A 24,720-nucleotide genomic window follows, 5' to 3' on the forward strand; every position below is an offset into this window, starting at 1 on the left:
TTGGGGAGCAGTTAGGTAGCTCAATGGACAAAGAGTCAGGCATGGAGTCTGATGGACCTGGATTCAAATCTTGCCTCAAACATGACTTAGCTGTGTGCCCCATGGCAAGTCATTTAACCCCAATTGCCTAGACATTACTGTTCTTCTGCTTTGGAACCAATACTTAATAATGATTCTAAGACAGAAGGTAAGGGTATTTTTTTAAAAAGAAAGAAACATTTGTTTGGTAGCAATATAGCAGTAATAATGAAGGGAGAAATTAGAAACAGAAACCAATGAGGATGTCATTAAGATAGGCTTGTGATAGGAGGCATGACTAGGCAACAATTTATCTAATACAAATTAGCAAGAAGACAAATGTATCTGGAGTTTTAGTGGACTGGAGCTCAGAATGAGTCACCTATTTGATATGTTTTATTATAGCTAAGAAAGTGAATGTGATATTAAATTGCATCTAGGACCCTGGAGGTATTAGTTCTAGTGTACTCTGCCCTAATCAGGCCATGAGCTAGAGTGCTATGATCTTGTTCTATGTACCACATTTTAGGAATGCCCCTGTCACACTGGATTGTTGTCATTTACCTTTCATTTTCAAAGTGGACCATGGCATGATGTCTTGACTCGCAAATGAATTGGATTGAAGTGAGGCACAGATGCACCAAGTCATCAATCTCACTCTTCCTTCCCTTTGAGTCTTGGAAGTCTACTAGCAAGACAAGAGTCAAGATGACTGGTGAATGCAGTGGATGACCTTGGTTTCTTCATTGTCTAACCAAGCTCTAAAACCTCCACAGCGTCTGCTTTAGCTGTCTTCATAACTGTTGGAACAAATTGCTCTCTTCTGCCCATTCTGCCCTGGGAAGTCTTCACATGCATGGGGTAGATATCCCCCTAAATCACCAATAGTTTTGTGGTCCTTTGATTACCCTAACCTAGTTTAGCCCATCTGTGCCAACAATTTTACTGGAATATGGCCAATATAGCTTCTTGAAGCCACAATTATGATTTGGATGAAAGGTGGACACTAAAGGTAGATGATCAGCCCTGAGAAGAGCTCAGAAAGCACTCACGCCAGAGTCTTCCCTTAACATCCCATACATTGCAGAATTGGACGATGCAGATACAAAGCCAAATCCCAGCTCTCATCGAGCTTATATTATACTCCAGTGAGTTAACATGTCTACAGATCAGTGAATACAACATAATTTGTGGGTTGGGATTCAAGTAGAACTCTTAAGAAGTGGAAGGGCTCAGGATGAATGTCATGTGGGAGACAGCATTTGAACTAAGCTAATTGAGAATCGGCCAGAAGAAACAAACCAACATGGAAAAGGTCATTGAGTTCTTGCCAGATGGGGATCCCCTGATTGGACTGGAATGTTTAGCCTGCAGAAAAGATTTCTGGGAGATGTGTGTTGTCATTTATTTGAAGGGGTTACATGTGGAAGAGAGATTCACCATTTTCTTCTTAGTCCTGAAGGGCAGAGCTATAGATACAAGAAAGAGGTAAATTGAGGCTGGATGCCAGGAAAAAACATTCTAACAACAGTTGCCCAATAGCATAATAGGCTACCTGAGGAGGCATGAGAACCCCTTTCCCTTACTGGAAATTTTCAAAGGCTGGATGACCATTTGTCAAGTATTTCATAGAAAGGCTTCTTTTCTAGGCATGGGTTTGACAACATAGCTAGTGATATCTTTTTGAACTCTGAGATAGTCTGTGAAAACCATACCCAAATGAAATTTGGAGGTGGAGGAAGTGTCTCTGAGAATAGTGGGGGTTTGGAGAGGAGCAGATGGGGAGGGGAGAAAGTTCTAGCTAGGTAAAAAGGCCCATAGATACATGCAAGAAGAGGGAGGAACATGTTTTCTATGACAATAAATTAAAGAACCTGGTTCCATTTTCTACTTAGAATGTCCCTGAGGGTTATTCCAAGAGGAGTTTTGAACAGTGGTAGGTAGCATCATTGGAATAAATGTGCAATTAATCTTCTTGTGATTTACTTCCCTCCTGGTACTGTGATTCAGCTACATTGTCATTCATAATGGAATTTGAGGAATACTCTCCCTCTTCACTTCCACCTTCTAGCATCCCTGGCCTTCTTCAAGTCTTAGCTCACCTCCCACCTTCTCAGTCCCCCCCCCCCCAGCTTCTAGTGCCTTCTCTTTGAGACTACTTTCTACTTGGAGTCTATGGGCTATTCAGGAGGACCAGTTCCTCTGGTATGAGGACATCTCTGTCACCCAGCTCTCATCTATGGCTCCAAGTAGCTATGGCATGGGCAGCAGCCACATTCTGGTAAAACCATATCAGCAGATGGGCTAACCCTTAGGTCTTGAACCCATCAGTGAGTTATGGGGTATCTATCCCCAACATGTGATGGAATGGATGAATGAAAACAATTTTTGCCACTGACCATGAAGATTGCTACAGCGGGTACTGTGGAGGGTTTAGAGCTTGGTCAGAATCAAAGAGCACCCATTGCATCCTGGGCCATCATCAGTTATCCTGACTTCTGTCTTAGCATTGGACTTCAATGACTCTGGAAGAGAAAGTGAGGCTGATGACTTTGAGCAACTCTGCCTCGCTCAAATCCAATTAATGAGCAGGTCAAGACATCACTCATTACTCAAATACATCATACCCTGACCCCCAAAAGGATAAATAACACCTTCTACTTATACCATATATATCTCCTATGGATATAGTTATTTGCATGTTTTTTATCCCATTAGAACTGGCACATATTAGGCCTTTAACAAATGTGTATTTATTAAATCTGGCCTCAGACACTTTCTAGCTGCGTGTCCCTGAGCAAGTCACTTAACCTCCCTTGCCTAGCCCTTATCTCGCTCCTATCCTGGACTCAATGCACAGTATTGATTCTAAATGAAAAGTATAGATTATTTTTAATGTGTGGGTGTGTTGATTGACTGAATGGCTGGTCTCCTTGAAGATTATGAGATTCAGTACTCTTTTGGTTGGAATTTAAGTCCTTGTAGCCAGAAAGGAGGTTCAAACCTTAAGCTCCACTTAATAAGAGCATTATATTGGTAAAGGAGGAAAGCAGGAATTTGCGGGGTTTTGTAGATTCAGAATCAAACTCTGCATCAAACATTTCCCTTCGAGCTCAGGGCACCCTCCAGATCAAAGTTTTAAGAGTTTTTTACTTTATACCAGGAGAAAAACAAAGGGCATATAAGGATTATTTATTCTTTCTCAAGGTACGAAGCCCCAGAAGGCAAGACTGGTAATGATAATGCGAGGCAGCTCAGTGAGAACTTTTCTGTTTCCAAGGCAGCAGAAGGACCAGCAGCCTTATCTTTAATCCCCATCTGGCAATATAGGGACCTTGGAGAATATTCATTGTTCAGAAAGTTGTCACTTATGTCAGGAAAAAATTCTGAATTTCTCCATTAAGACCAGCCCTCTCTCCTTCCCTCCCAAACACTTACATCACATCCCTGTCCCTGCCCCAAACCCTTGCCCACATGTAACTTTTATCAGAAGTTATTAGAAATTTGACAGTTAAAAGAAATGACCAGAATATTGGGAGATGTGCAGAATTTTTGGTCTAAACGTCCACTTGTTTGGCATTAGCCAAGGACAACCCTCAACGATGTCTGCTTCTTCTCCTCTCCAAAAAGGCAATGAGAATAAATATGTAGTCCAGTGAAAGGAGCTTTGGATTTGAATTCTTGAGAACTGGGTTTTGAACTCCAGGTTACTGTTGTTGTTCAGTTATGTCTGTCTCTGTATGACTCCACAAACCTTCATCCAGTGGGTTTTCTTGGCAGATACTGGAGTGGTTTGCCGTTTCCTTCTCCAGTGACCAAGAGATTAAGTTACTTGCCCAAGGTCACACAGCTAAGAAGTTTCTGAGACTGGTTAAACTCAGGTCTTCCTGGCTCTAACACCTAGCTACCTCTATCCACTTAGCTAGTCAGAGACTAACTAGAGTGAGTTATAGAAACCTAGAGGATGTAGGCATTTTAAATTATAATTTTAAAGGATTTGTAATTTTATAGTTACTTTGCATTTTGTCAAAGAAATAGTGTTTCTCAGTGGTGTAAAAAGTACTGAATTTAGCACCTAATTACATTTCCTGTTTCTTTATTCCCCATTTGTCATGTATGAACTTTTTGATTGCACATATTATCTCTCTGTTAGAATGTAAACTCCTTGAGAGCAGGAGCATTGACTGATTCGTTTCTTTCTTTGTCTACCAGGTGCTTAACAAAGTGGCATCTGTTAAGCCCTTCATAAAATGCTTGATTGATTAATATCAAGTTATTAGATGGCCTACTTTCACCCTTTCTTCCTCTCTCCTTCAGCTCCAGGTGAATTATTCTTTCCTACTGTTCAGGATCTCTCTCATCCTGGGATAATGTCCAGGGGACACCCTTATAGTCCATCTGGATTCATCCAAAATTTCTTTGCATATTTTCACAGCTGTAGATTTCTTCCAACGGCCTTTTCTCCATATCTCTTGGCTTTTTCTCGGTCTTCATTCTTTATGATCTCTCTGCAGCCTTTGACACTGTCGATTGATCACCTTTTTCCTCTTGAGACTCTTCTTTCTAAGTGTTTGGGACATCATTCTCTCCTGGTTCTCCTACCAATGACCACCTCCCACCCCTTGGTCTTCTTGGTTGAATCCTCACACAGATCAAACATTTTAACCATGGGTGTCTTCCAGGAGTATTTCTTGGGTCCTTTTTTCTTCTTTATTACTACATTTGGTGATCTCATTAGCTCTCAAAGATTTGAATGCCATCTCTATGCTATTAATTCTTAAATCTACCTATCCTGTCCAACTTCTATGTTGATTTTTTTAAATCTTTAACTTCCAGCTTAGAATCAATATTTCATATTGGCTCCAAGGCATAAGAGTGCTAACTACTAGGCAATGGGGATTAAGTGACTTGCCCAGGGTTAAACAACTAGGAAATGTCTGAGGTAAGATTTGAACCCAGAACCTCCCATCTCTGAACCTGGCCCTCCATCCACTGAGCCTCCTCACTGTCCCTCTGCTGCTTTTCAATCTCTCATCCCCTAATGCTTTTCAAACATCTCAAAATGGATGTACACTAGACTACTTAAACTCAGCTTGTCCAAAATAAACTCATTATTTTTCTCCCTAAATTTTCCTCTCTTCCCACCTTCTTTATTATTATCAAGGGCAAGGTAATCCTCCAAATCCCTCGGGCTCTCAACAATAACATGACGCCTCACTCTCTCACCAGCACCCCCATCCAATCTGTTGCCAAAGCCTATTGATTTCACCTTTGCAATATCTCTTAAATATGCTCCCTTCTCTCTTCTGACACTGCTACTTCTCTGATGCAGGCCCTCATCTACTCATGCCCTAATTACTGCTGTAACCATATGGTGGGTCTGCCTGTCTCAAGTCTCTCCCCTCTTCTATCCCTCATCTATTCGGCCACCAAAATGATTTTCCAAAAGTATAGGGTCACTCGCATTACCCAGTAAACTCCAGGGATTTCCTGTTGCTTCTAAGAACAAATACAAAATCCTCTGTTTGGCATTCAAAGTCCATCATCAAATAGCCCACTCCTACCTTTCTAGTCATCTCTGTGTGAACTTAGACTGTGTGAGCTCAGGTAAATCATTTAACCTTTCTGGTCTTTGGTTATTCTATCTGTCAGATGAAATAGTTGTAATCAATGGCTTTTCAGCTCTAAATCTGTGTGGCTCCTCAGATGGGAGGCTGCCTTTCTTTCTCCATCTTGGTCTATAACCTGGTTCAACAATCAAGCAAATAACGAATACTTTTAAGACATTGCTTCTTCAAAGCAGAACTGGAAGAACATTGTACACAGTAACAGCAATATTATATGATGATCAACTCTGAAAAATTGGCTACTCTCAGCAATGCAATGATCTGGGACAATCCTTATGATGGGAAATGTTATCCACCTCCAGAGAAAAAATTTTGGATTTGGATGAATGCAGATCAAAGCATACTATCTTCCATATCAATGTGTTTATGGTTTTATTTTGTGGTTTTGGTTTTGTACATGTGTTCTTATAACAATGACTAATATGGAAGTGTGTTTTTCATGATAATACATATATGGCCCAGATCAAATTGCTTACCATCCCAAGTTAGTATTGGAACTATTGGGGGGGGTGTGATTTAGAGCTTATAATTTTGGAAAACCATTTGTTGAAAATTATTATTATATGTAATTGGGAAAATAAAATATCTTTGAATTTAAAAAATGCTTATTCAGAAAAACTTGTCAGGGCCTTCAAATAGAGAATAAATCCCCCTTTGGTTCTAATGTGCGAAAGGGTGCCCAATATGGAATTGGATTTTGCTCCAACATAAAGTATTTGCACTTTTAAGAAGTAAAGAAAAAAAGAACTTTATTAAGTACCATGTGCCAGGCACTAGATGCAATAATAAGCCTCATTTTTAAGATGAAAAAAGTGATTGGGGCAGCTGGGTGGTTCAGAGGATTGAGAGCCAGTCCTAGAGACAGGAGGTCCTGGATTCAAATTTGGCCTAAGACACTTCCTAGCTGTGTGACCCTGGCCAAGTCACTTAATCTACATTGCCTAGGCTTGCCACTCTTCTGCCTTGGAACCAATACAGAGTATTAATTCTAAGACAAAAGGTAAGGGCTAAAAATAATGAAAAAACTGAGTCAGATGGACTTGGGTTAGAAAACGAATTAGTATCTAAGATCAGATCTGAACTCAGGCCTTCCTGACTCTAGACCCAATGTCTATTCAATGTGCCACCTAGGCAGCTAGCTTTTAAGGAGCAAACTCTCAGGAAGTCTAAGTCATCAGTATTTTGGATTTAATCCAACTTCTGTAAGGCTACCTACTAAAATGCAAGAATCAATAAACATTATAGTTTAGAGTCAAGCTATAATTACACATCTCAGTTGGATTTCACACTGAGAGGCTATTTTATAAAATATATTCTGGCCTCTGAGATGTTAATCAAAGCTTAAAGTGTTTCTAAAGTACTCATTAGATACACATTTGAAATGGGAACCATCATGCTGAGAAGTGGAAAGGTTCAAAGAAGTATACAAATCAATAAGGCCACACATACCTCGGGAGTATCAGAACGAGCATGACACCTGCAGTGAAGAGAGCTAAGAGGTCAAGTCCTCTCTCTTGCATTTACCAGGTTGGGGGACCAATCACTTTAAAAAATAAATATATTCAAAGAGTTTCATGGATGCTCTTTTAAAATTCCCAATTATTTCCCATAAGTATGTCCATTATAACTAATAAATAACAAAATAGACAAGATAAATCAAACATATTTGAGCCCTAATTTCTTCTACAGAGTTAGTAAGATAGAGATAATGACAGTTGTGCCACCTATCTCAGAGCATTGTTGTCAAGAAAACACTTTAATGTTCTGTAGAACTCTGTATGTTTTAAAGTCCTGTAGAAATGGGAGTTGCTATGACATCAGCATTATTTTCAAGATAGAAGAGGGAGAAAGGCACCGAAATGAATGGAGGATCATTTGTTATACTCAGGCTGTGTACCAGGCATCAAGCACAACAATGGGCACATGTATACGACTAATTGTGATGTCCCATGTCTTCAAGGGACTCAAATTTTGAATGGGGAAAATAGATCAGTAAGCAGTTATTACTCTGTGTTGGTAGAGGGAGGGCCATATCAGCAGAAAGTTCCCAGTTTAAAAAATACGTAAATATAGACGATAGAGAGGCAAAGAGAGCTATAGACGTATATGCATGTATACACATAGATACAGGTAAATTTAGGTCTTGGAGATTAAAGGTGAGAACAACTCTTACAGAAACATAGCCCAGCAATTTGAGGCTAGGTATAGCCTGTCTTCCCCTTTACAGTTTTCTGAATGATTTGTTCAGTGTTAAGTCTGTGGATCTCAGCATGAAGCCCACCAGAAAAGACCTAGAGGGACCGAATGAGCTCCTGGGCTCATTTTTCTCCACTTTGGCTTTCTGCATGACCACTGTTAGGCCCTGCACACTTTCCAGTTATACCCTTGACTTCCCTTATGTTGACAGGACTGAGGCTTTGGATTCGTATCCTTTTTCTCCATATGAAGCTAACTGGCTAAAATAGAAGCAACAAAGCAGTGAAAACACCTAATGAAAAGAAAACAAATCATTTCTACCTTGAGTCATCACTAGCTCTTCTGAGACACGTTCCTCAGGCTTGAACAGTCGGCTCCCAGAATCTGGGCTCTCATTGTCTCTGATAGGAGGTCATAGGAAGCCTGTGGCTCCATCAACCCTAAGGCAACTCCTAGCATCCAGCCACCCACCTTTTATGCTCCAGAGTAAGGAAGGAGGCAGGGAATGCCTTCAAATTCCTTCCAGTGAGAAGATTTCGTTTCAGCAAGTCACTGAAAGTTATAAAGGCATAGAATGTCTTTTGTTGGGGCTGTGGGATTGGCCTCAGACTTCCCATATATGGAATTAAAAAGGTCAAAAAAATTTATTTTCTTAATTATGCTAGATGATATAAAAGATGATTGGAGTCTGGAAGCTTTGACTTTTAATGCTACCCCAGATACTAATTGTGTGGTCTTGGGCAAGTCACTTAACCTCTGTTTGCCTTAGTTTCCTCTTCTGTAAAACAGGGATAGTAATAGATCCTCTTCTGGGGTTGTCATGAGATTATATATGTAGAGCATTATATATAAATGTTAAGCTATTATTATTAGCTGTTAAAATGCAAATGTAACTCATTAAATCAGCTAAGCAAAAGTAGCACCATATTTAAACAAGATTCATAATTTAGAGGAATATTTAAAAAAATGAATTCACAATACAATTAAGTACCTCACATGTTAGTTGTTAATTCTCCTTAATAATTGCTTAGCCTAAGCCTCAGTTTTCACCTAGGTATGTTCTAACTCATTCTTAAGCTCTTAATTTAAAGTATTAATCCTTTGTTGGGTGCATGCATGGTTCCATTTTGACCGATGCTTTAGGATTCTCAAACAGCTTGGCTTCAAAAGTCCTTGGAGATTTTGTTCAGTTGGAAGCTTAGTAAGGAAGCTCCAACTGCTAGTTTAAGAAAAGGAGTCCTATTCCCACATTCCCAACCCTTCCCACCCACCCACACATGCTTCAAAGTTTCCTAAGTTCAACTCTCTGGTTTTCTCACACCTTGTGTCTATTCAGAAAAGAAGGAAGAAAGTTATATAGCATTGAAATGCCATTCAGTCCCCCAAATCAGCTCTTTATCATGATATATCATTCAAATCAATGAACTATCTACTAAGAGCCAGAGCAAGAGACAGAAGGTCCTGGGTTCATATTTGGTCTTAGACACTTTCTAGCTGTATGACCCTGAGCAAGTCACTTAACCCCCATTGTCTAGCAGCCCATGACCCTCCTCTGTCTTAGAATTGATACTAAGACAGAAAGTAAAGGGGTTTTTAAAGTGTCTATAGGCTATGCCCTAAATCTCTAAGGATAAAAATAAGAACAGGAAAGACAATCTCTGCCCTCAAGAAGCTTGCAGTCTAAATGAGGAAAGGAAATGCACAAAAGGAAGCCATAAAGGAGAATGGAGAGGTATAGCAGCTGTGCCTTGCTTGGTCCAGATAAATTGGGTTCAAACTTTGAAGCATTTTTTACAAATTACCTCTCTTTGACTCATGTCCCCTCTCAGAATTTTCCCAGGGAACATCAGAATTTCTGTTATGGCCTCTACAGAAAATGTAAAAGGACTCAATACCCGTGTGAATCTCAAATAAAGTACAGACTTTGTTTATTTTTTGACCGACAAAATACAAAGGGATCACACCCAACCTCCAAATAATAAACACATTTCATTCACTCTACCCTCCCAAGCAACCTTATTTTTAATTATTTCGTATGCATTTGTATGAATTTACTTCATATTTATGCTGCATATATTTACATAGTTATTTGTTATATTCCCCATTAGGATGTAAACTGTTTTTATGTAGGGATTATTTCATTCTTTAGTTGCATCCTGAGTGCCTAGTATAAAGTCTGGTGCGTAGAAGGTGATTATTTTTGTCTATGGCTTTCTGGTCCTTCTCTTTTACTGTCTAATAACTCCAGTAGTAGGGCTATCAGGGCAGGAAAAAGAGGAGGCAGAGTGAAACATCCCTCTTAAAATGAAGTAATTGAATATTATTCTCTCCGGTACATGGCACCATCACCTTCCTTGTTCTGGACATCTTGGTTCTGTTCATGGCAGTCTAAAATCAAATTTGTTTTCTGGGGACGCGTTACCACATGAGCTTCTATTTCATTTATAGTCCATTAAACTCCTCATGAGATTCTTTCAATGATGGGCTATCTAGCCAGATTTTTGCTGATTATTTTTTTAAACCCCATGAGAAGACATCACATTTACTGTTAAATTTCATTTTGTCAGAGCTGATCTATTGTTCTAGCCTGTCAGGTTGTTCTTTTCTCCTCATTCCTTTATCTAGCAAATTGTCTCTTCCTCCCTCCCTGCTCTTTGTTTCTTCCTTACTATCTGAAATTTGATAGATGCTTTCTCTATGGCTCTCATCTAAGTCATTGATAAAGATGCTTCGGACTCAGATTACAGAATGTCATGCTTGGGAGTGACCTTAGAGAGGTCATCTGGTCTAACCCATACCTGAAAAAGAATCTCTTTTACCAAATCCTCAAGCAGTAGGCATCCAGTTACCACTCAAGGATCTCCAGTGAGTAACATGTTCCACCATATTCTGCAATAAATTCAAACACATCTATGACATGAACATTAAAGATAACAACATAGAAAATTAGAGAGGAAGCTTATCACTACATTTCACAGCTATGGAGGGAGGAGGGAATTCTTAGTTAAACAAGGACTATAGGCATTATAAGAGATAAAAGAGATAATTCTGATCCAAAAACTTTTACACAAACAAAATCAGTGCATCTAGGATGAACAGAAAATCAACTGACTGGGAAAAAATGTTGTGTCTCACAACTTTGATAAGTGTTTGATAGCTAATATATAGGATGTCTTAATGAAGACTAGCTTGAAACTGCAATAAGATTTTGGAACCCCTTGTATGGGCACAACTAATTAAAATATAAGAGAGAGAGAGAGAGAGAGAGAGAGAGAGAGAGAGAGAGAGAGAGAGAGAGAGAGAGAGAGAGAGAGAGAGAGAGAGAGAGAGAGAGAGAGAAAGAAAGAAAGAAAGGAAGGAAGGAAGGAAGGAAGGAAGGAAGGAAGGAAGGAAGGAAGGAAGGAAGGAAGGAAGGAAGGAAGGAAGGAAGGAAGGAAGGAAGGAAGGAAGAAAGAAAGAAAGAAAGAAAGAAAGAAAGAAAGAAAGAAAGAAAGAAAGAAAGAAAGAAAGAAAGAAAGAAAGAAGGAAGGAAGGAAATGATTAAAAGATTGCCCAATGAAGAAATGGTCAGTGAATATAAGAAATCAAGAGAAGAATTTCAAATTAAAAATTATATAAAATAATTATCCAAATCACTAAGAATAAGAAAAGTATAGGCATAATAATGCATTGTTGGTAGAGCTAGGAATTGATACAACATTCTAGAAAGTAGTTTGAAATGATTCAAATCAAATATTTATGCCTTTCTGTGCCAGAAATTTCACTGTTATAAATATTCCCCATGGAACTCATTGACAAAACAAAGCAAAAACAAAATACAAGTTTCATACACACTTTTTGTGGCAGCAAAGGCCTGCATCCCAAATAAGAGTCCATCAATTAGGAATGGCTAACCAGATTTGCTCCATGAATGTTTGGGGATATGACTGTGCTGTAAAAAATGAAGACTTATGTGAACTGATGCAGTGTGGAATTAAGCAGAGCCAGGAAAACAATATGCACAATGCCTACAGAAATGCAAACAGTAACAGTAACTGCAAAATAATCAGAATCGAATAATGCAAAATGATAAAAGAACATACTTGATCCCAAAGAAGAGATATGAGAAGACAACTTCTCCATATTTCTTTGCAGAAGTCAAGGTTCATGATTGTATAATACTATACTTAATATTGTTTCCCTATATTGATCAGTGTTACTGAAAATTATTTTTCTTCTTCTTTCTTTTTTTTTAAATTATTTGTTATAAGGAGTGACTAAGTAGGAAAAGGATACAGGTAATAGTGAATCTAATAATAATAATAGCAATAATTACAACTAACATTTATATAATCCTTAATATATACCAGGAACTGTGCTAAGTGTGTTATAATTATCCTTGCATTTGGTCCTCAGAACAACTCTGGGAAGTAGATGCTATTATTATCCCCATTTTATAGATGAGGAAACTGAGGCAAATACAGGTTAAGTGACCTGCCCAGAGGCACAGAGGCAGTAAGTACCTCGAGCCAGATTTGACCTCAGGTCTTCCTGAGTTCAGGCCCAATACTATGTAAAAGCAAATGAAAGAAATTAAAATCTACTCAGAAAGGATCTCTATTATGGCACAATTTACTCTCAAGGCAATTCAGATGACTTTTATTCATTTTTTTTTTGGTTGGGGGGGTGGGTGGAATTTTATTTAATTAATTAATTTAGAATATTTTCCCATGGTTACATGAATCATGTTCTTTCCCTCCCCTCTTCCCACCCTACTCCCATAGCCAACGAGCAGTTCCTCTGGGTTTTACATGTCTCATTGATCAAGACCTATTTCCATATTATTGATATTTGCACTGGGGTGACCAGACTACTTTTAAATAACCTGATTTGTTAAGAAATGTTTCACTACAACTTCCACGTAGTATATCTATTTCGTTAGAGATTGTCCCTTTGATACAGGACTAAATAGATATGTTATCGTAGAGATAAAGGTACTCTAGACACCAGGAAGAGCTGAGTTCATGTCCCACCTCTGATACACAATGATTCTATCTGGGCAAGTAATTTCTTCTCTCAATACTCCGGGCAACTCTCTAAGACCATGAAATGAAGAAATAATGGCGACCTGTAGAGGGAGTTTTCCCACCTGGAAGGTTCCCTATACCATTGAAATCACACATTGAGTCCCTGTCACAGTCCCTAACCAAACTGATAGCCTTCCACCTATCCAAAGAAAGTGATCACATCTCCAGCCTTCATATTCCCTGTTCCATCTTCCAATGCTAGCACAGCAGGGAACACAGGCTCTTCCTTATACTGATCTCCTTCCTTTGAATCCTCATCAGCTTATTCATGATCTTTCTAAAATGTGATGCTCAGAATGAAACAAATTCTCCAAATATGACCCAACCTGGGCAGAGTACGGCAGACTTTTTAAAAAATTAAACTATTCTTTCTGTTAATCACAATTGCATGGTATCATAAATTTAAAGCTGAAAAGTACCTTTGAGGTCATTGAGTTGGTACTCATCATTTTTCAGATGAGAAAACATTGACTGAAAAGGGTTAAGTGAATTGGCTAGGGTTACAAAACCAGCAAGTGCCTAAAGCTGGATTTGAACCTTGTCTCCAATGTCCCAGGAAACCTCGTAATCAAACTCGATTCTTTTAAACTGGAGTTATTGTATTAATTAAATTATATTTATTATATATTTCATTTATTTTCTATTTTATTTATTACTTACATAGTTTATTTTTCAACTAAGATAATACTATTTATCAATCTTCTTTTCTTCTTTTTCTAAGACCCAAACTATATGCAGCCCCTGTCTGCAACCTGAAACCAAAATTCAAAGCTGTAGAAGTCCCTTTGAAGAATAATATTTAAAAGAGAAGAGGTTGGGAGAACTAGAGTTTCAGTAAGAGGAAAAAACAAAGGCCACTTCATTGCCTGAATAAATTTCTAAAACCTAAAAAATCATTCTTAAACCCATGAAGACAGACTGCATGAAAATATAATTCTGCAGAAAAACATAAGCTTTAATTTAAAAAAAAATGAGTTGTCTTCTATTTATAGAAAAGCTAGATGATTGCTACTGTATTTGCAAATGAGATAAGACTAGCTTTTAAGCTCTGAAAGGATCTCAACCCCCCCCAAACCTGTGACCCTCTTTACATCCATTCTGGTTTCCTTTGGTTCTCACTGAAGATTCGTAACAGATAGCCCCCCAACTTTGGAACACATGATTCTCACATAGCGTTAGCCAAGCCCTTGCTTCACTTTTGAACGTTAGGGTCCAAAAGGACCTAAGAGATTATCTATAGTCCAACTCCATCTTTTTGCTAGTCAGGAACGGGAAACTCAGAAAAGTCAAAATACTTGCCAAACATCATATAGTTAGCAAACAGCCAGGTGAGATCTGAACATAGGTCTTCTGGCTCCAAATTTCATGACATTTCCATTCTATTCTGTTGCCCTGGGAATGATTGGCCTATCATTGCCTTTTCTTATAGAGATGTTTAAAAAACGTTTTATCGATGCCTTTTATTTTTACATTACCTTCATTTCTTAATGGACTGTGCTCACTATTCCTTATCCAGCCAGCCTTCCCATAAGAAAAAAGAGTTCATCAAAATCAACTGAAACACATAGCCAGTGTCCCCACTTCTTATAAAGAATGGAAGGAGTTATATTTTCTCAACTGTTGATTATTATTATTATACAGAATATTATTGTCATTTTGCTTTTTCCATTTTGTTGTTGTTCTTTGCATTTATTTTCTTCATGTTTACATTACAGTCATTATTTATATTGCTTTGGTGCTTCTGTTTATTTCACTCTTCATCAAATCATTTAAGTCTTCACAGATTTCTCCTAATTCTTTATGTTAATCATTTCTTACTCTGCAGTAATATTCCATAACATTTTGCATTACAATTTCTTTTTTGCATTATTGAATTGATAAGCTGGGTATGAGATATTTTTTATTAACCCTTACTTTTTATCTCAGAATCAATACTATGTTAATTCTAAGGCAGAAGAGGAGTAAGACTAGGCAATGGGGGGTTAAGTGACTTGCCCAGGGTCACACAGCTAGGAAGTGTCTGAGGCCAGATTTGAACCTGGGTCCTTCTGTCTCTAGGCCTGACTCTCTATCCACTGAGCCACCCAGTTGCCCTCATTGGGTATGATCTCTTATTTAGAAAGGAAACAGTTCATTCTTAATTCTATATTCCAGATTTGGAAAATTCACAAGTTCTTCATGCCTAGAGACATCTATCCTTAGCAAGGTCTCTTTTGCCCTCTGATTATAGAGACCTATAAACAGATCTGATGGAAGCTGTTGCAATGGCACAATGCCTTCTTAGCTTTATTTTCTTATTTGGTATTGATTTTGACCTTTGTTCTAATCAGTAGAATCTGATGTCACACAGAGAAACGATCCTGAAATAAGTTCTGTGTCAGTAATTGGTTAAAAATTGTTAAGCTAGAGTCAATTTTATATTTCTATGACTTGTGTGTGTTTATCATGTTCACAGACTGAATGAATGTATTATGCTTTTCTTTGCATCCCTGACACAATAAATGTTTATTGACTGACTGACTGGTAGTGCCACAGATGGAAATAATGAGGTCAGAAAGAGGGCAGGCTTAGAGAGAAAAATAATGAGTTTAAGAGGGTTTCATATTGAGGTTGGAAATATAAAAATATTTTTTGAAAACTTCATCCCACCCTCTGAAATCTATCCATAGGCCCTTTTGAAAGGTCCAAGAATCCCAGATTAAGAACTCCTAATACAATTGAATTAGGGTACATAGTCTCTTTTTTTAAAATAATTCATAGTTCCATTGCTGTAATAGCTCATATAGTCAAAGAATAAGCTAAACAACTTTCCTGAGGGTGAAACAAGAAAACATTCATCCACTAATTAATCAACAAGTATTTATTAAGAACCTACTGTGGATCAGAAACACACCAGCCTGGCTATATATGTCCCACTTTAACTCCCTTAGAATAGTACCCCCAAAAGATTACATTCACAGAATTAAAAACCAAAGATGACTACCCATTACCCCTCCTTTCTTTCTCTTAGCAGAAGTACATTCAGAAGCCCCACACCCATTGCAGACCAAGCATGACAGATACATCAATAATTCCTCTGAAACACAAGTTACAGACACATTTTGCTGGTTCGTTATGTTTACCATAACCAAGCAACTTTGCCAGGTGCTTTAATCAAACACAAGAAAAATGCAACTTGGAAATTGAGGAAAATTACAATTCTGGTATGCTTTAAGTTACCCTCTAACCCTGTACCTAGCTACGAAATGTTTTGTTACCCATCTCCTAAGTAATTGTGATTAATTTTGAAAGCTGATCAAAAGCAACAACGATTCTCCTAGAGCTGGTCATCCTGTTGGTCAGAGGGAGCTAACCTCCAGATCACCCTGTTTATGTCATTTATCTGTTTCTATTATAGCAACTATGTTTCATTGACTATCTCCTTAGGCTTCACGTCTGTTGTTAGGTACTATGGAAACATGTATGTTGAGAAATGATTGTGTGCCAGAAAAGTATATATTCACTGAACCTATGAAATAAATGCAAACCCTGTGTATGGCAGAATTTTGTGTGATGCCTAAACACAGGATTGAGCATACAGTGTCTCTCACCACTTATTCCACTGATCACCACACCTAGACAGAGGACCCTGAACCTTGAAAGACTGAAGGATCAGCTCTCTAAGCATCCTCAGAGATGCAAATGAATGTTCTTGAGGCATTTTTCAACCTTTCTTCCCCCTCTGCTCATCTTGTTCATCATATCTGTTCTAAGCAGATTCACCAGTTCAGGAAAGGTTCCTCCACTGAGCCAGGATACTTCTGCTCAAGCAGCTGGCCCTGAATGAGAACCCCCAAAATATGGCACCCCAAACTGGGGAACTGCCAACATTTTTTCCTTATCAGTGATAAAGATGAAAAAGTGCTGACAGAAGCCAGCTTTGGGTCTATGCCTGAAGGATTAGGGGCCTGCAATACCTAAAATGACTTAAAATACTCAATGTTAACTTTAAAGATCTCATTGATTCCCTGGATGAATTAATTTAAATTTTTTATTAAGACTTTACTGTGTGCTAAGCACTTGGGATACAGATACAAAAGCAAAGAAAGTCTCTGAACTAAAGAAGCTTCCATTCTACTAGGAGGCAATGCATGGAAGGGAGTGGTGTCCAGGAAGGTATGTACTGACCTAGAAAGTTACAGGGATGGTGAGGGAAGCTATAAGCATACTCTGTCCAGAACTAATGGTAATATCATTTGATTATATTGCTAGAATTCTAGAACTAGATAAGGGGTTGGGGAAGGCTAATTTTCAGGTGGCAAGACAGCTAGCAAGATGACCAAGGAGCAAGGAATAAAGTAGAACATGGCTTCTTGCAGACCTAATCTGTTCCTTAGACCAAGAAATCAATGTCCAAACAAGCAGGGTCCACTTTTGGCTTAATATATGCTAAGGGTCAAGCTCTTGGCCCAAGAATACTAGAACCTCATCTGCATTAGGTTTATATATGACTTGCATTCCATCCATTTAATTTTTGAATCCATAGAAATCAATCCCTGTTCCTTCTATAATACCTGCCTTCTTCTTTCTTCTTTTGCTATAATACTCCCCTGGCCTAAGTGACTCAGTACCCCTTTGTCCCTATTGGGTCAGCTATGTTAGTTGTGAAACACCTAAGTGTACACCCTCTCATTTTCCCAAATGTAACCCCCCAGCCTCATTATACAGAATGGCTTAGTTATAGGAATGGATGTCCATATGTATATGGAATCCAGTCACCAGTAGCCCACCTAGTCCCACTGTTACTGTCTTTTTTAATTCTTCAAGCCCTTCCCATAACTCACTTGTTCGACACCCCCACCCCCAGACTTCAGACCCTAGGAATCAGACTCTGGTAAAAGAGAGACTTGAGAACTCAACCACTTGCCCTTGGAGGGAGAAAGAGCTACAAATAGGCTCAGTGGATGTTATACTAGGTGCCTGGGTACTTGACCAGAGAATAATGGAGACTCCTTTGAAGGAGTTCTTAATTCACTAATGAGCTCCCCAACTATCAATTGTCTCTCCAATCCTTGAGCCCTCAAAATTTATCTTCTGTTTTTTCTCTTAGGAGAGGACTGGCACATCGAGGCTAGAGGCAGACTCATGTTGACTGAGACGTGTGCATTTTAGAGATGTGCCATTCTGGAATGTGTTATATCTCTCCTGAGTACACACCCCAGAAGCAGGGGGCCAAGGACATAGCAGGGAAGACTCTAGTTAGATATCAGGACCAAATCACCAGAACATTTGAACAGGATTAATCTGTGAGGTCTTTAATGGATAGGAGATATAATCATCTGTGAAATTTTAATTATTTGTTTTCCAGAAGCCATTCTCTCTGACTCTCTTTCTCTGTCTGTCTGTCTGTCTCTCTCTCTCTCTCACACACACACACACACATACTCACAGATATGCTAGTGGATGTGGACAGGGGGGCCAGATGATTCTTAAAGGATCCTTCCACACTTCTATTTTTTTCCTTAAGCTCCAGCTTTGGTCCTCTTCTATTCTCATTTTCCTAGTTGTATATTCCAGATATGCAAAGTTAACAAGTTCCTTGGGCCCAGCAGCATTTATCTCCAACTAGATCCTTTTTACCCTCTAATTCTGAACCATTTAAATAGGTCTTCAACTGAATGATCTCATTTAGTGCGCTGGCTTCCATTACACTTTGATGCAGATGATGACCAAATCTGTGTCCCTCTCCCAGGGTCTTGCTTATGCTCCAGTTCAACTTACTGCTAAGCATCCCTACCCAGGTGTCTCACTGTCACCTCAAACTCAACCTACCCCAAACACTTTCTTCATCTGTAGCAAGTGAGGAGAAGGAGGAGGATTCCAGAGAGAGTCCAGACAAGTTGAAGCATGGGTGAGGTCTTTCCTAAAATGGTGATCCCAGAGGGGAAGTCACCAATGAAAAACAAGCAAGAGGAACCAAGAAGGGATGATGAGATGTTATCAAATATTTTGCCTGAAGTCATTCTTCAGTGCTAGAAGGGGAACATAAGTGTGTATATTCAGGGTTATGGTAAACTAGAAAGACCAGGATTGGGAGTCCAAAGACCTGGATTCAAATGCCAACTGTGCTACTTGCATTGAATTTAACTCAGAGCAAATCATGTCTCTCTGAGCTTTGATTTCCTTGTCTGCAAAATGAAGAAGTCTTATTATGGCATCTCCCAAAGGGCCTCTCAGATCAAAATTCTATGAGATCATTTTTCATGAGGCACTGAAGAAATTACACCCAATCTGGCTATTTTGAAGGAGAATCTATAGAGAGACAGCAACCTGGAAGATGTTCGTTTGCCCAAGGATTGCTGGGAGCCATCTGTATTTCAAGGCCACTTTGCCAATGCAGGGCTAATGGGCATGAGCTACGGCTAATAGCAGCGTGAGGGCAGAGGGCTGATGATGAATGCTGCTCAGGGGGGAGAAGATCAAAATGCTAAGATTATCTCACACGCTAATAATAAAATTAGCACTTTCCTGCTGATGGCTCAGGAGTATGTTAGATGGTAGGCCTAGGCAGACATACATGGAATTACATTTGTCCCAGATAGACCACAACGTTTGGTTATCTAAGTACAGATGGCTAAGAGCTGACTTCATGAATTAATCAGAATAAACAGCAGTGCTATATGTATGCATGGGTATATGTATATACCTTTATATATAATCCATTATATAAAAATGTATATGTAAATATATAATTATATATAAATTTATCTATATATAGTTTATTATAGTAAAATTATCTGTAAATATAGAATTTATTATATATAAATTTATACACAAATATATAATTGATTATATAGAAAATATATAACCATAGATTTTATTATATGTAAATGAGTTATACATAAATATATACTGCTTATTATATATTTTATCCATAAATATATCATTTATACATTAATATATAATTTATTATGTTATATATTGTATGATAATATAACTATTATCATATAATATATCTGGCTTCAGACTCTTCCTAGTTGTGTGGCCCTGGACAAGTCACTTTATGACAATGGCCTAGCCTTTACCACTCTTCCTTGGAACCGATATTCAGTATCAATTCTAAAGTGGAAAGTAAGATTTTTCTTTGAAAAAATCTGAACTTAACTTAAACTCCTCACACAAAAACGCATTTCTATACACACAGCAGAACCCAGAGGATTCTACATGTAGCAGTGAATCTCCAGTTCATATATTGCCTTTTTTTAAAAATGGTAAAAAATGTAAATAAAAATAAACACATAAAAATAAATTCTATGTGTTACTTTCAAAACCGTCCTACTTATCCATACGTCCTTCTGAATTTCCTTCCTTTCTCTTCTGCACATTAAAACGTATATTATGACTCATTTCTTTGCATCACTATTACTAACCAGGACTTCTTCAGAGACTCTCTCTTCTCAATTAACTGAGAGAGAAAGGGGGAAAATAAATGCTTAATACTCTTAATATTCTTATTCTTCCTTCCTTCCCTCGGTGATAAAGTTGACTTTTCATCTTCCTTTTCACCCAAATAACAATTTGGTAATCTAATAACCCAATTCATGATAAAGTAGTAAGGGTTGATAATAAGGTACATTTGGCATTTAAAAAGATGCTACATGGCTAGAAGAGTGGCTTAATTCAAATGAATTAATCTCTTATGGTGGAATTTGAAATCTAGGAAGCTGGTAAGAAAGATTTCAGAGCAAGGGGAAATCCCTGGAATCCTTCAATTCATACTTCTAAATATTTAGCCAAAAACAACTTTGGCTACCCAAAAGCCAGTCCTTGTGGGGCATAAAAATCACCTTGGAAGAGTATCGGAACAGTTTCTAGACTATATATAGCCTCAATTTTCTCATCTGTAAAATAGGAATAATAGTCCCTCTTTCATGGCATTGTTCAGAGAGTCAAATTAAATAACTTAAATACAGAGAGCTTTGCAAACCATAGAGTGATATTTAAATGCGAGCTATTGGTTATTATGTAAAGAATGCAATGACTTTGGAGTCAAGATGTAGCACCCAGACATTGCATTAACTATGTAACCTTGGGTCCAGCACTTTGTTTCTTTGGGACTTAGTTTCCCCATGTGAAATGCACTTCTGCAGAAGCCCCCCAAAATAAAGCCAATTTGAGGATCAGGAGAGAAAGTGAGAAGACTAAGAGCACTCTCCAGTGAGTTGAATTAAATTGTTTGAGAGGCAGCATGGTGTGAAAGCCAGTGAGGTGGCCCAATGGATAGTGTGCTGCTCCTGGAGTCAGGAAGACTTGAGTTCAAATCTAGATTCAGAAACTAGTACTAGCTTTAACCTCTATTGCACCTCAATTTTCTCACATGTAAAATGGAGCTAATAATAGCACCCACCTCTTTGGTTATCATGAGGATCAAATGAGAGTCAATATTTTTAAAGCTCTTTGCAAAGTTTCCATCACTTTATAAATGATAGTTTTGATAATGATGATAATGATAGAAAAATCACTTTGGGGGCTGAAGACAGGTTCAAATTTTAATTCTATAACTATATGTGTGACTTAAAAAAAACCAAAACAACTCTTCCCTTCCATCTTAGATTCAATATAAGTATTGGTTCCAAGGCAGAAGTGCTAAGGGCTAGGCAATTGGCGTTGTGTCTTGCCTGGTCACATAGCTAGGAAATGTCTGAGGCCAAATTTGAACCCAGGACCTTCCATTTCTAGGAAGTCCCTTACATTCTCCAGCTCCAGGATCCTATGACCTCTACGACCATTCCTCATGTTCCAATCAATGGCCCCACAACTGAACCAAGAGAATTCGGGGCTATTTCTTCATGGGAAGTGTACTAAATGGACTCTAGGTTATCCACATTCAAGTTTCCATTTTCTCATCAGAGACTGGCTTCTCTCCCACCCAGACCTCTTCATCAGCATCTACTAATCAGCCAGTACTTACTGGACATTTGCTAACAGAGAGGTGCTATTCTACAACAAGGTTAGGAAATCTATCTGGGCCACCTTCCCGCCCAACTGTAAGTCACCGTGTGCTCAGGGAATGAAAATCCTTTTTTAAATTTTAGCCTAAACCAATATTAGTAAAAACAGGGAGAGCCACTGGGGAAAAGTCGCATAATGATTTCAAGAGACCAATATAAATGACTTTCAGATTACCTGGTGTTCTCAATAGCTTAAGTTTCCTACCCCTGTGACAGGAAGTTGAGATTTCTTGTATTTGTCACCGCTCTGGAGAATGGGTGTTGTGTGGCCAAACTAGAGGGTGGAGACGGGGTGGGAGAGAGGCAAAATCACTGGCTGCTCCTTCCAAGTTTCTGCAAACAGTCAGAGCCCATTTCAAGCCTCTCCTCACATAGGTTCTGGATGCTTTTCTCAGTCAGCACTGTTGACCCTTATCCTACCCTTCCAGAAACAGCCTAATTCCAAAGGAGATAAGAGCCAGACATTGCAAGAAACTTGAAAAAGAAAGAAAGAAGAAAGAAATTGCCCAGTGACTGGGCTCCTGGGCTTCCCACAGAGGAACTCAGGCAGTTGTTTTGGAGGAGGCATTTCCAACCCTAGAGATCCGACGTGAAATGTGATAGCTAGCAGCGATGAGACTTCTTCCTAATGGGGCAGGCGAATGGATCAAGGGTATCATGGTTCTCGCCTGTCCATTTGTTTCTTTCGAGGGATGCTCTGTCTCAGAGATATCCCAGGGATGGGAAAAATAGCAAGTGCACATTTTGTGTTCATTAGCTAGGCAAGCTGCTTAGCTGACTGAGAGACAGTGTGTGGGAGCTCGGAGGTGGGTAGGTGCCTCTTCTTTTGCCAGTTTTGGGGTACAGCCAGTGCTTTCCCCACCTTTCTTGTCTGAAGCTCTGGGAAGCTCTGCATTTCGGGTGTTGGGGTAGGAGGCAAGCTGGGGAGACAGCTTCAGTCTAGGGGTCTTGATGGTGACTCTGCCCCACTTCTATTTGCCTGCAGAATACATATACCAATGCGGACAAGCTCTTAGAGGCAGCTGAGCAGTTGGCGCAGACTGGGGAATGTGACCCAGAGGAGATCTACAAGGCAGCTCGACACCTGGAAGTCCGAATCCAAGACTTTGTGCGCCGGGTGGAGCAGCGGAAGCTTCTCTTGGACATGTCTGTCTCCTTTCACACACACACCAAAGAGGTAAGAAGGGGAAATGGGGAAGGAGAATACAAATGTCCCATCCCATACAGAAGAGCAAGCTGATTGCACTGGGGGTCCATGGGAGCCATAGAAAGTCAGTGGGGGTTCTCTAGCTAGTTTAGAGGCTAGTCACTTGCAACATCTCTGTTTCTAATATGACATATATGTCGTGTTTGCAGCTGTGCTTCTGCTCATGCCGTGGATTCACAATTTACTCATGGTGTTTCTCACTAAGCTTTCTCTTTCAACCCTAGTGAGATTGGAGAGAGAGGGGGAAAGGGGGGAGAGAGAGAGAGAAAGAGACAGAGACAGAGACAGAGAGAGGGAGAGAGAGGGAGAGAGACAGAGACAGAGAGATAGAGACAGAGACAGAGACAGAGAGAGAGACAGAGACAGAGAGACAGAGCAGGAGGAGGAGGAGGAGGAGGAGGAGGAGGAGGAGGAGGAGGAGGATCATGGGGCCAGTGGGAACCAAGAGTAGACAATCCATGAGGTCTTTTGTTTTGGTGGACTGTTCTTCAGGAATGAGACAGAGACTTTCTAGACTAGAGCAGATTCTTGTAGAGAAAGATACAGGTGGCAGAGAAACTGATTCCTATTTATTTTTTTGGTCTACTCTCTGTTCTAACTGGATACCAGCAGAGGAATATGGTCAAGTAAAATCTTTTTAATATATGCCAATAAATAGGTAAGAAGGTAGGGTTTGGTACAGTGGAAAGAGAATTGGAGTTGGAGGATCTGGGTTCAAATCCCTCTTCTGTTATTTAATAATATGTGTGCAATTGTAGGCAACCTCAATTTACGCATCTGTAAAATTAAGATGTTAACTGGAAGTCTGCTGAGGTCCTTTTGGATCTAGACATGATTTTAGAATCCTGTGACTTCAAACATCCCTTTAACCTCTAAACTGATGATTCTGTGTACCCCATAGATTTTCATGTTTGGTCTTGAAGGGCATTATGCATACATATGTGTATAAATAGGAGGTTTAACTAGTTTATCCCCTAAGCATATTATGACTGATAGGGGAAGAGGTCAGGAGTGTGCTAAACAGTGGGGGGAATCCAATATGGGATCAAAGCATGGGTTACAGAAGCCATGGGTCATTAGATCTGGACCTTAAAGCTTATCAGTTCCAATGCCCCCATTCTACAGACAAGGAACCTGAATCCCAGGGAGAAGAAGAGACTTGCCCAGGTTCAGCTCACATACAGTTCTAGAGCTACCTGGATGATTTGAGAGGGCTAGACAACCCTTGAAAAGTGACCAAACTTTGGGTGATGCTCTTGACTGGAGCAGCCCACCAGGGCGACAGAGAAAATTGCAAACCTGTGATTGCCTTTCATTCAGATTAATAGGAAATTTTGAGAGCTACAGTAAGTGGCCAGTGCAGTCGCTTGTTCACCATCTTTTACAGTAACGCCAATGACAGATGAACTCATTAGGCATAAACATCCTCGCCTGCCCCCAGGAATTCATCTTAATGGAGCATTAATTAATGTGTGATTGCTACCCAGGAAAAAAAAAGAATTAAAGCTACTTAATTAAGTTGATTTTTCCTTTCTGAAATGTCTGACTTGAGAGCTGGGCTGTGGCTGATTCCTTGAGTTTTTCCTCCTCTCAGTGGGAATGCAAATCAGAGCAGC

General features: G+C 39.2%; 1 protein-coding gene across 9 annotated transcripts in view; it reads left to right on the forward strand.

Moving 5' to 3' along the window:
• KALRN (kalirin RhoGEF kinase) overlaps positions 1–24,720 on the forward strand; it is a 1,009,634-nt gene that overhangs the window by 510,673 nt on the left and 474,241 nt on the right. For 7 of the 9 annotated variants that reach the window (XM_056793564.1, XM_056793558.1, XM_056793562.1 and 4 more), the window contains exon 11: positions 22,883–23,074. In XM_056793564.1, coding sequence (XP_056649542.1) covers positions 22,883–23,074 — 192 coding nt within the window. Of the gene's footprint in view, positions 1–22,083; positions 22,550–22,882; positions 23,075–24,720 lie in introns of those variants that run through there. The other 2 variants (XM_056793567.1, XM_056793568.1) reach the window with 1 other exon arrangement.

The sequence above is a fragment of the Monodelphis domestica genome, chromosome 4 (assembly GCF_027887165.1).
Source record: "Monodelphis domestica isolate mMonDom1 chromosome 4, mMonDom1.pri, whole genome shotgun sequence".
NCBI lineage: Eukaryota > Metazoa > Chordata > Mammalia > Didelphimorphia > Didelphidae > Monodelphis > Monodelphis domestica.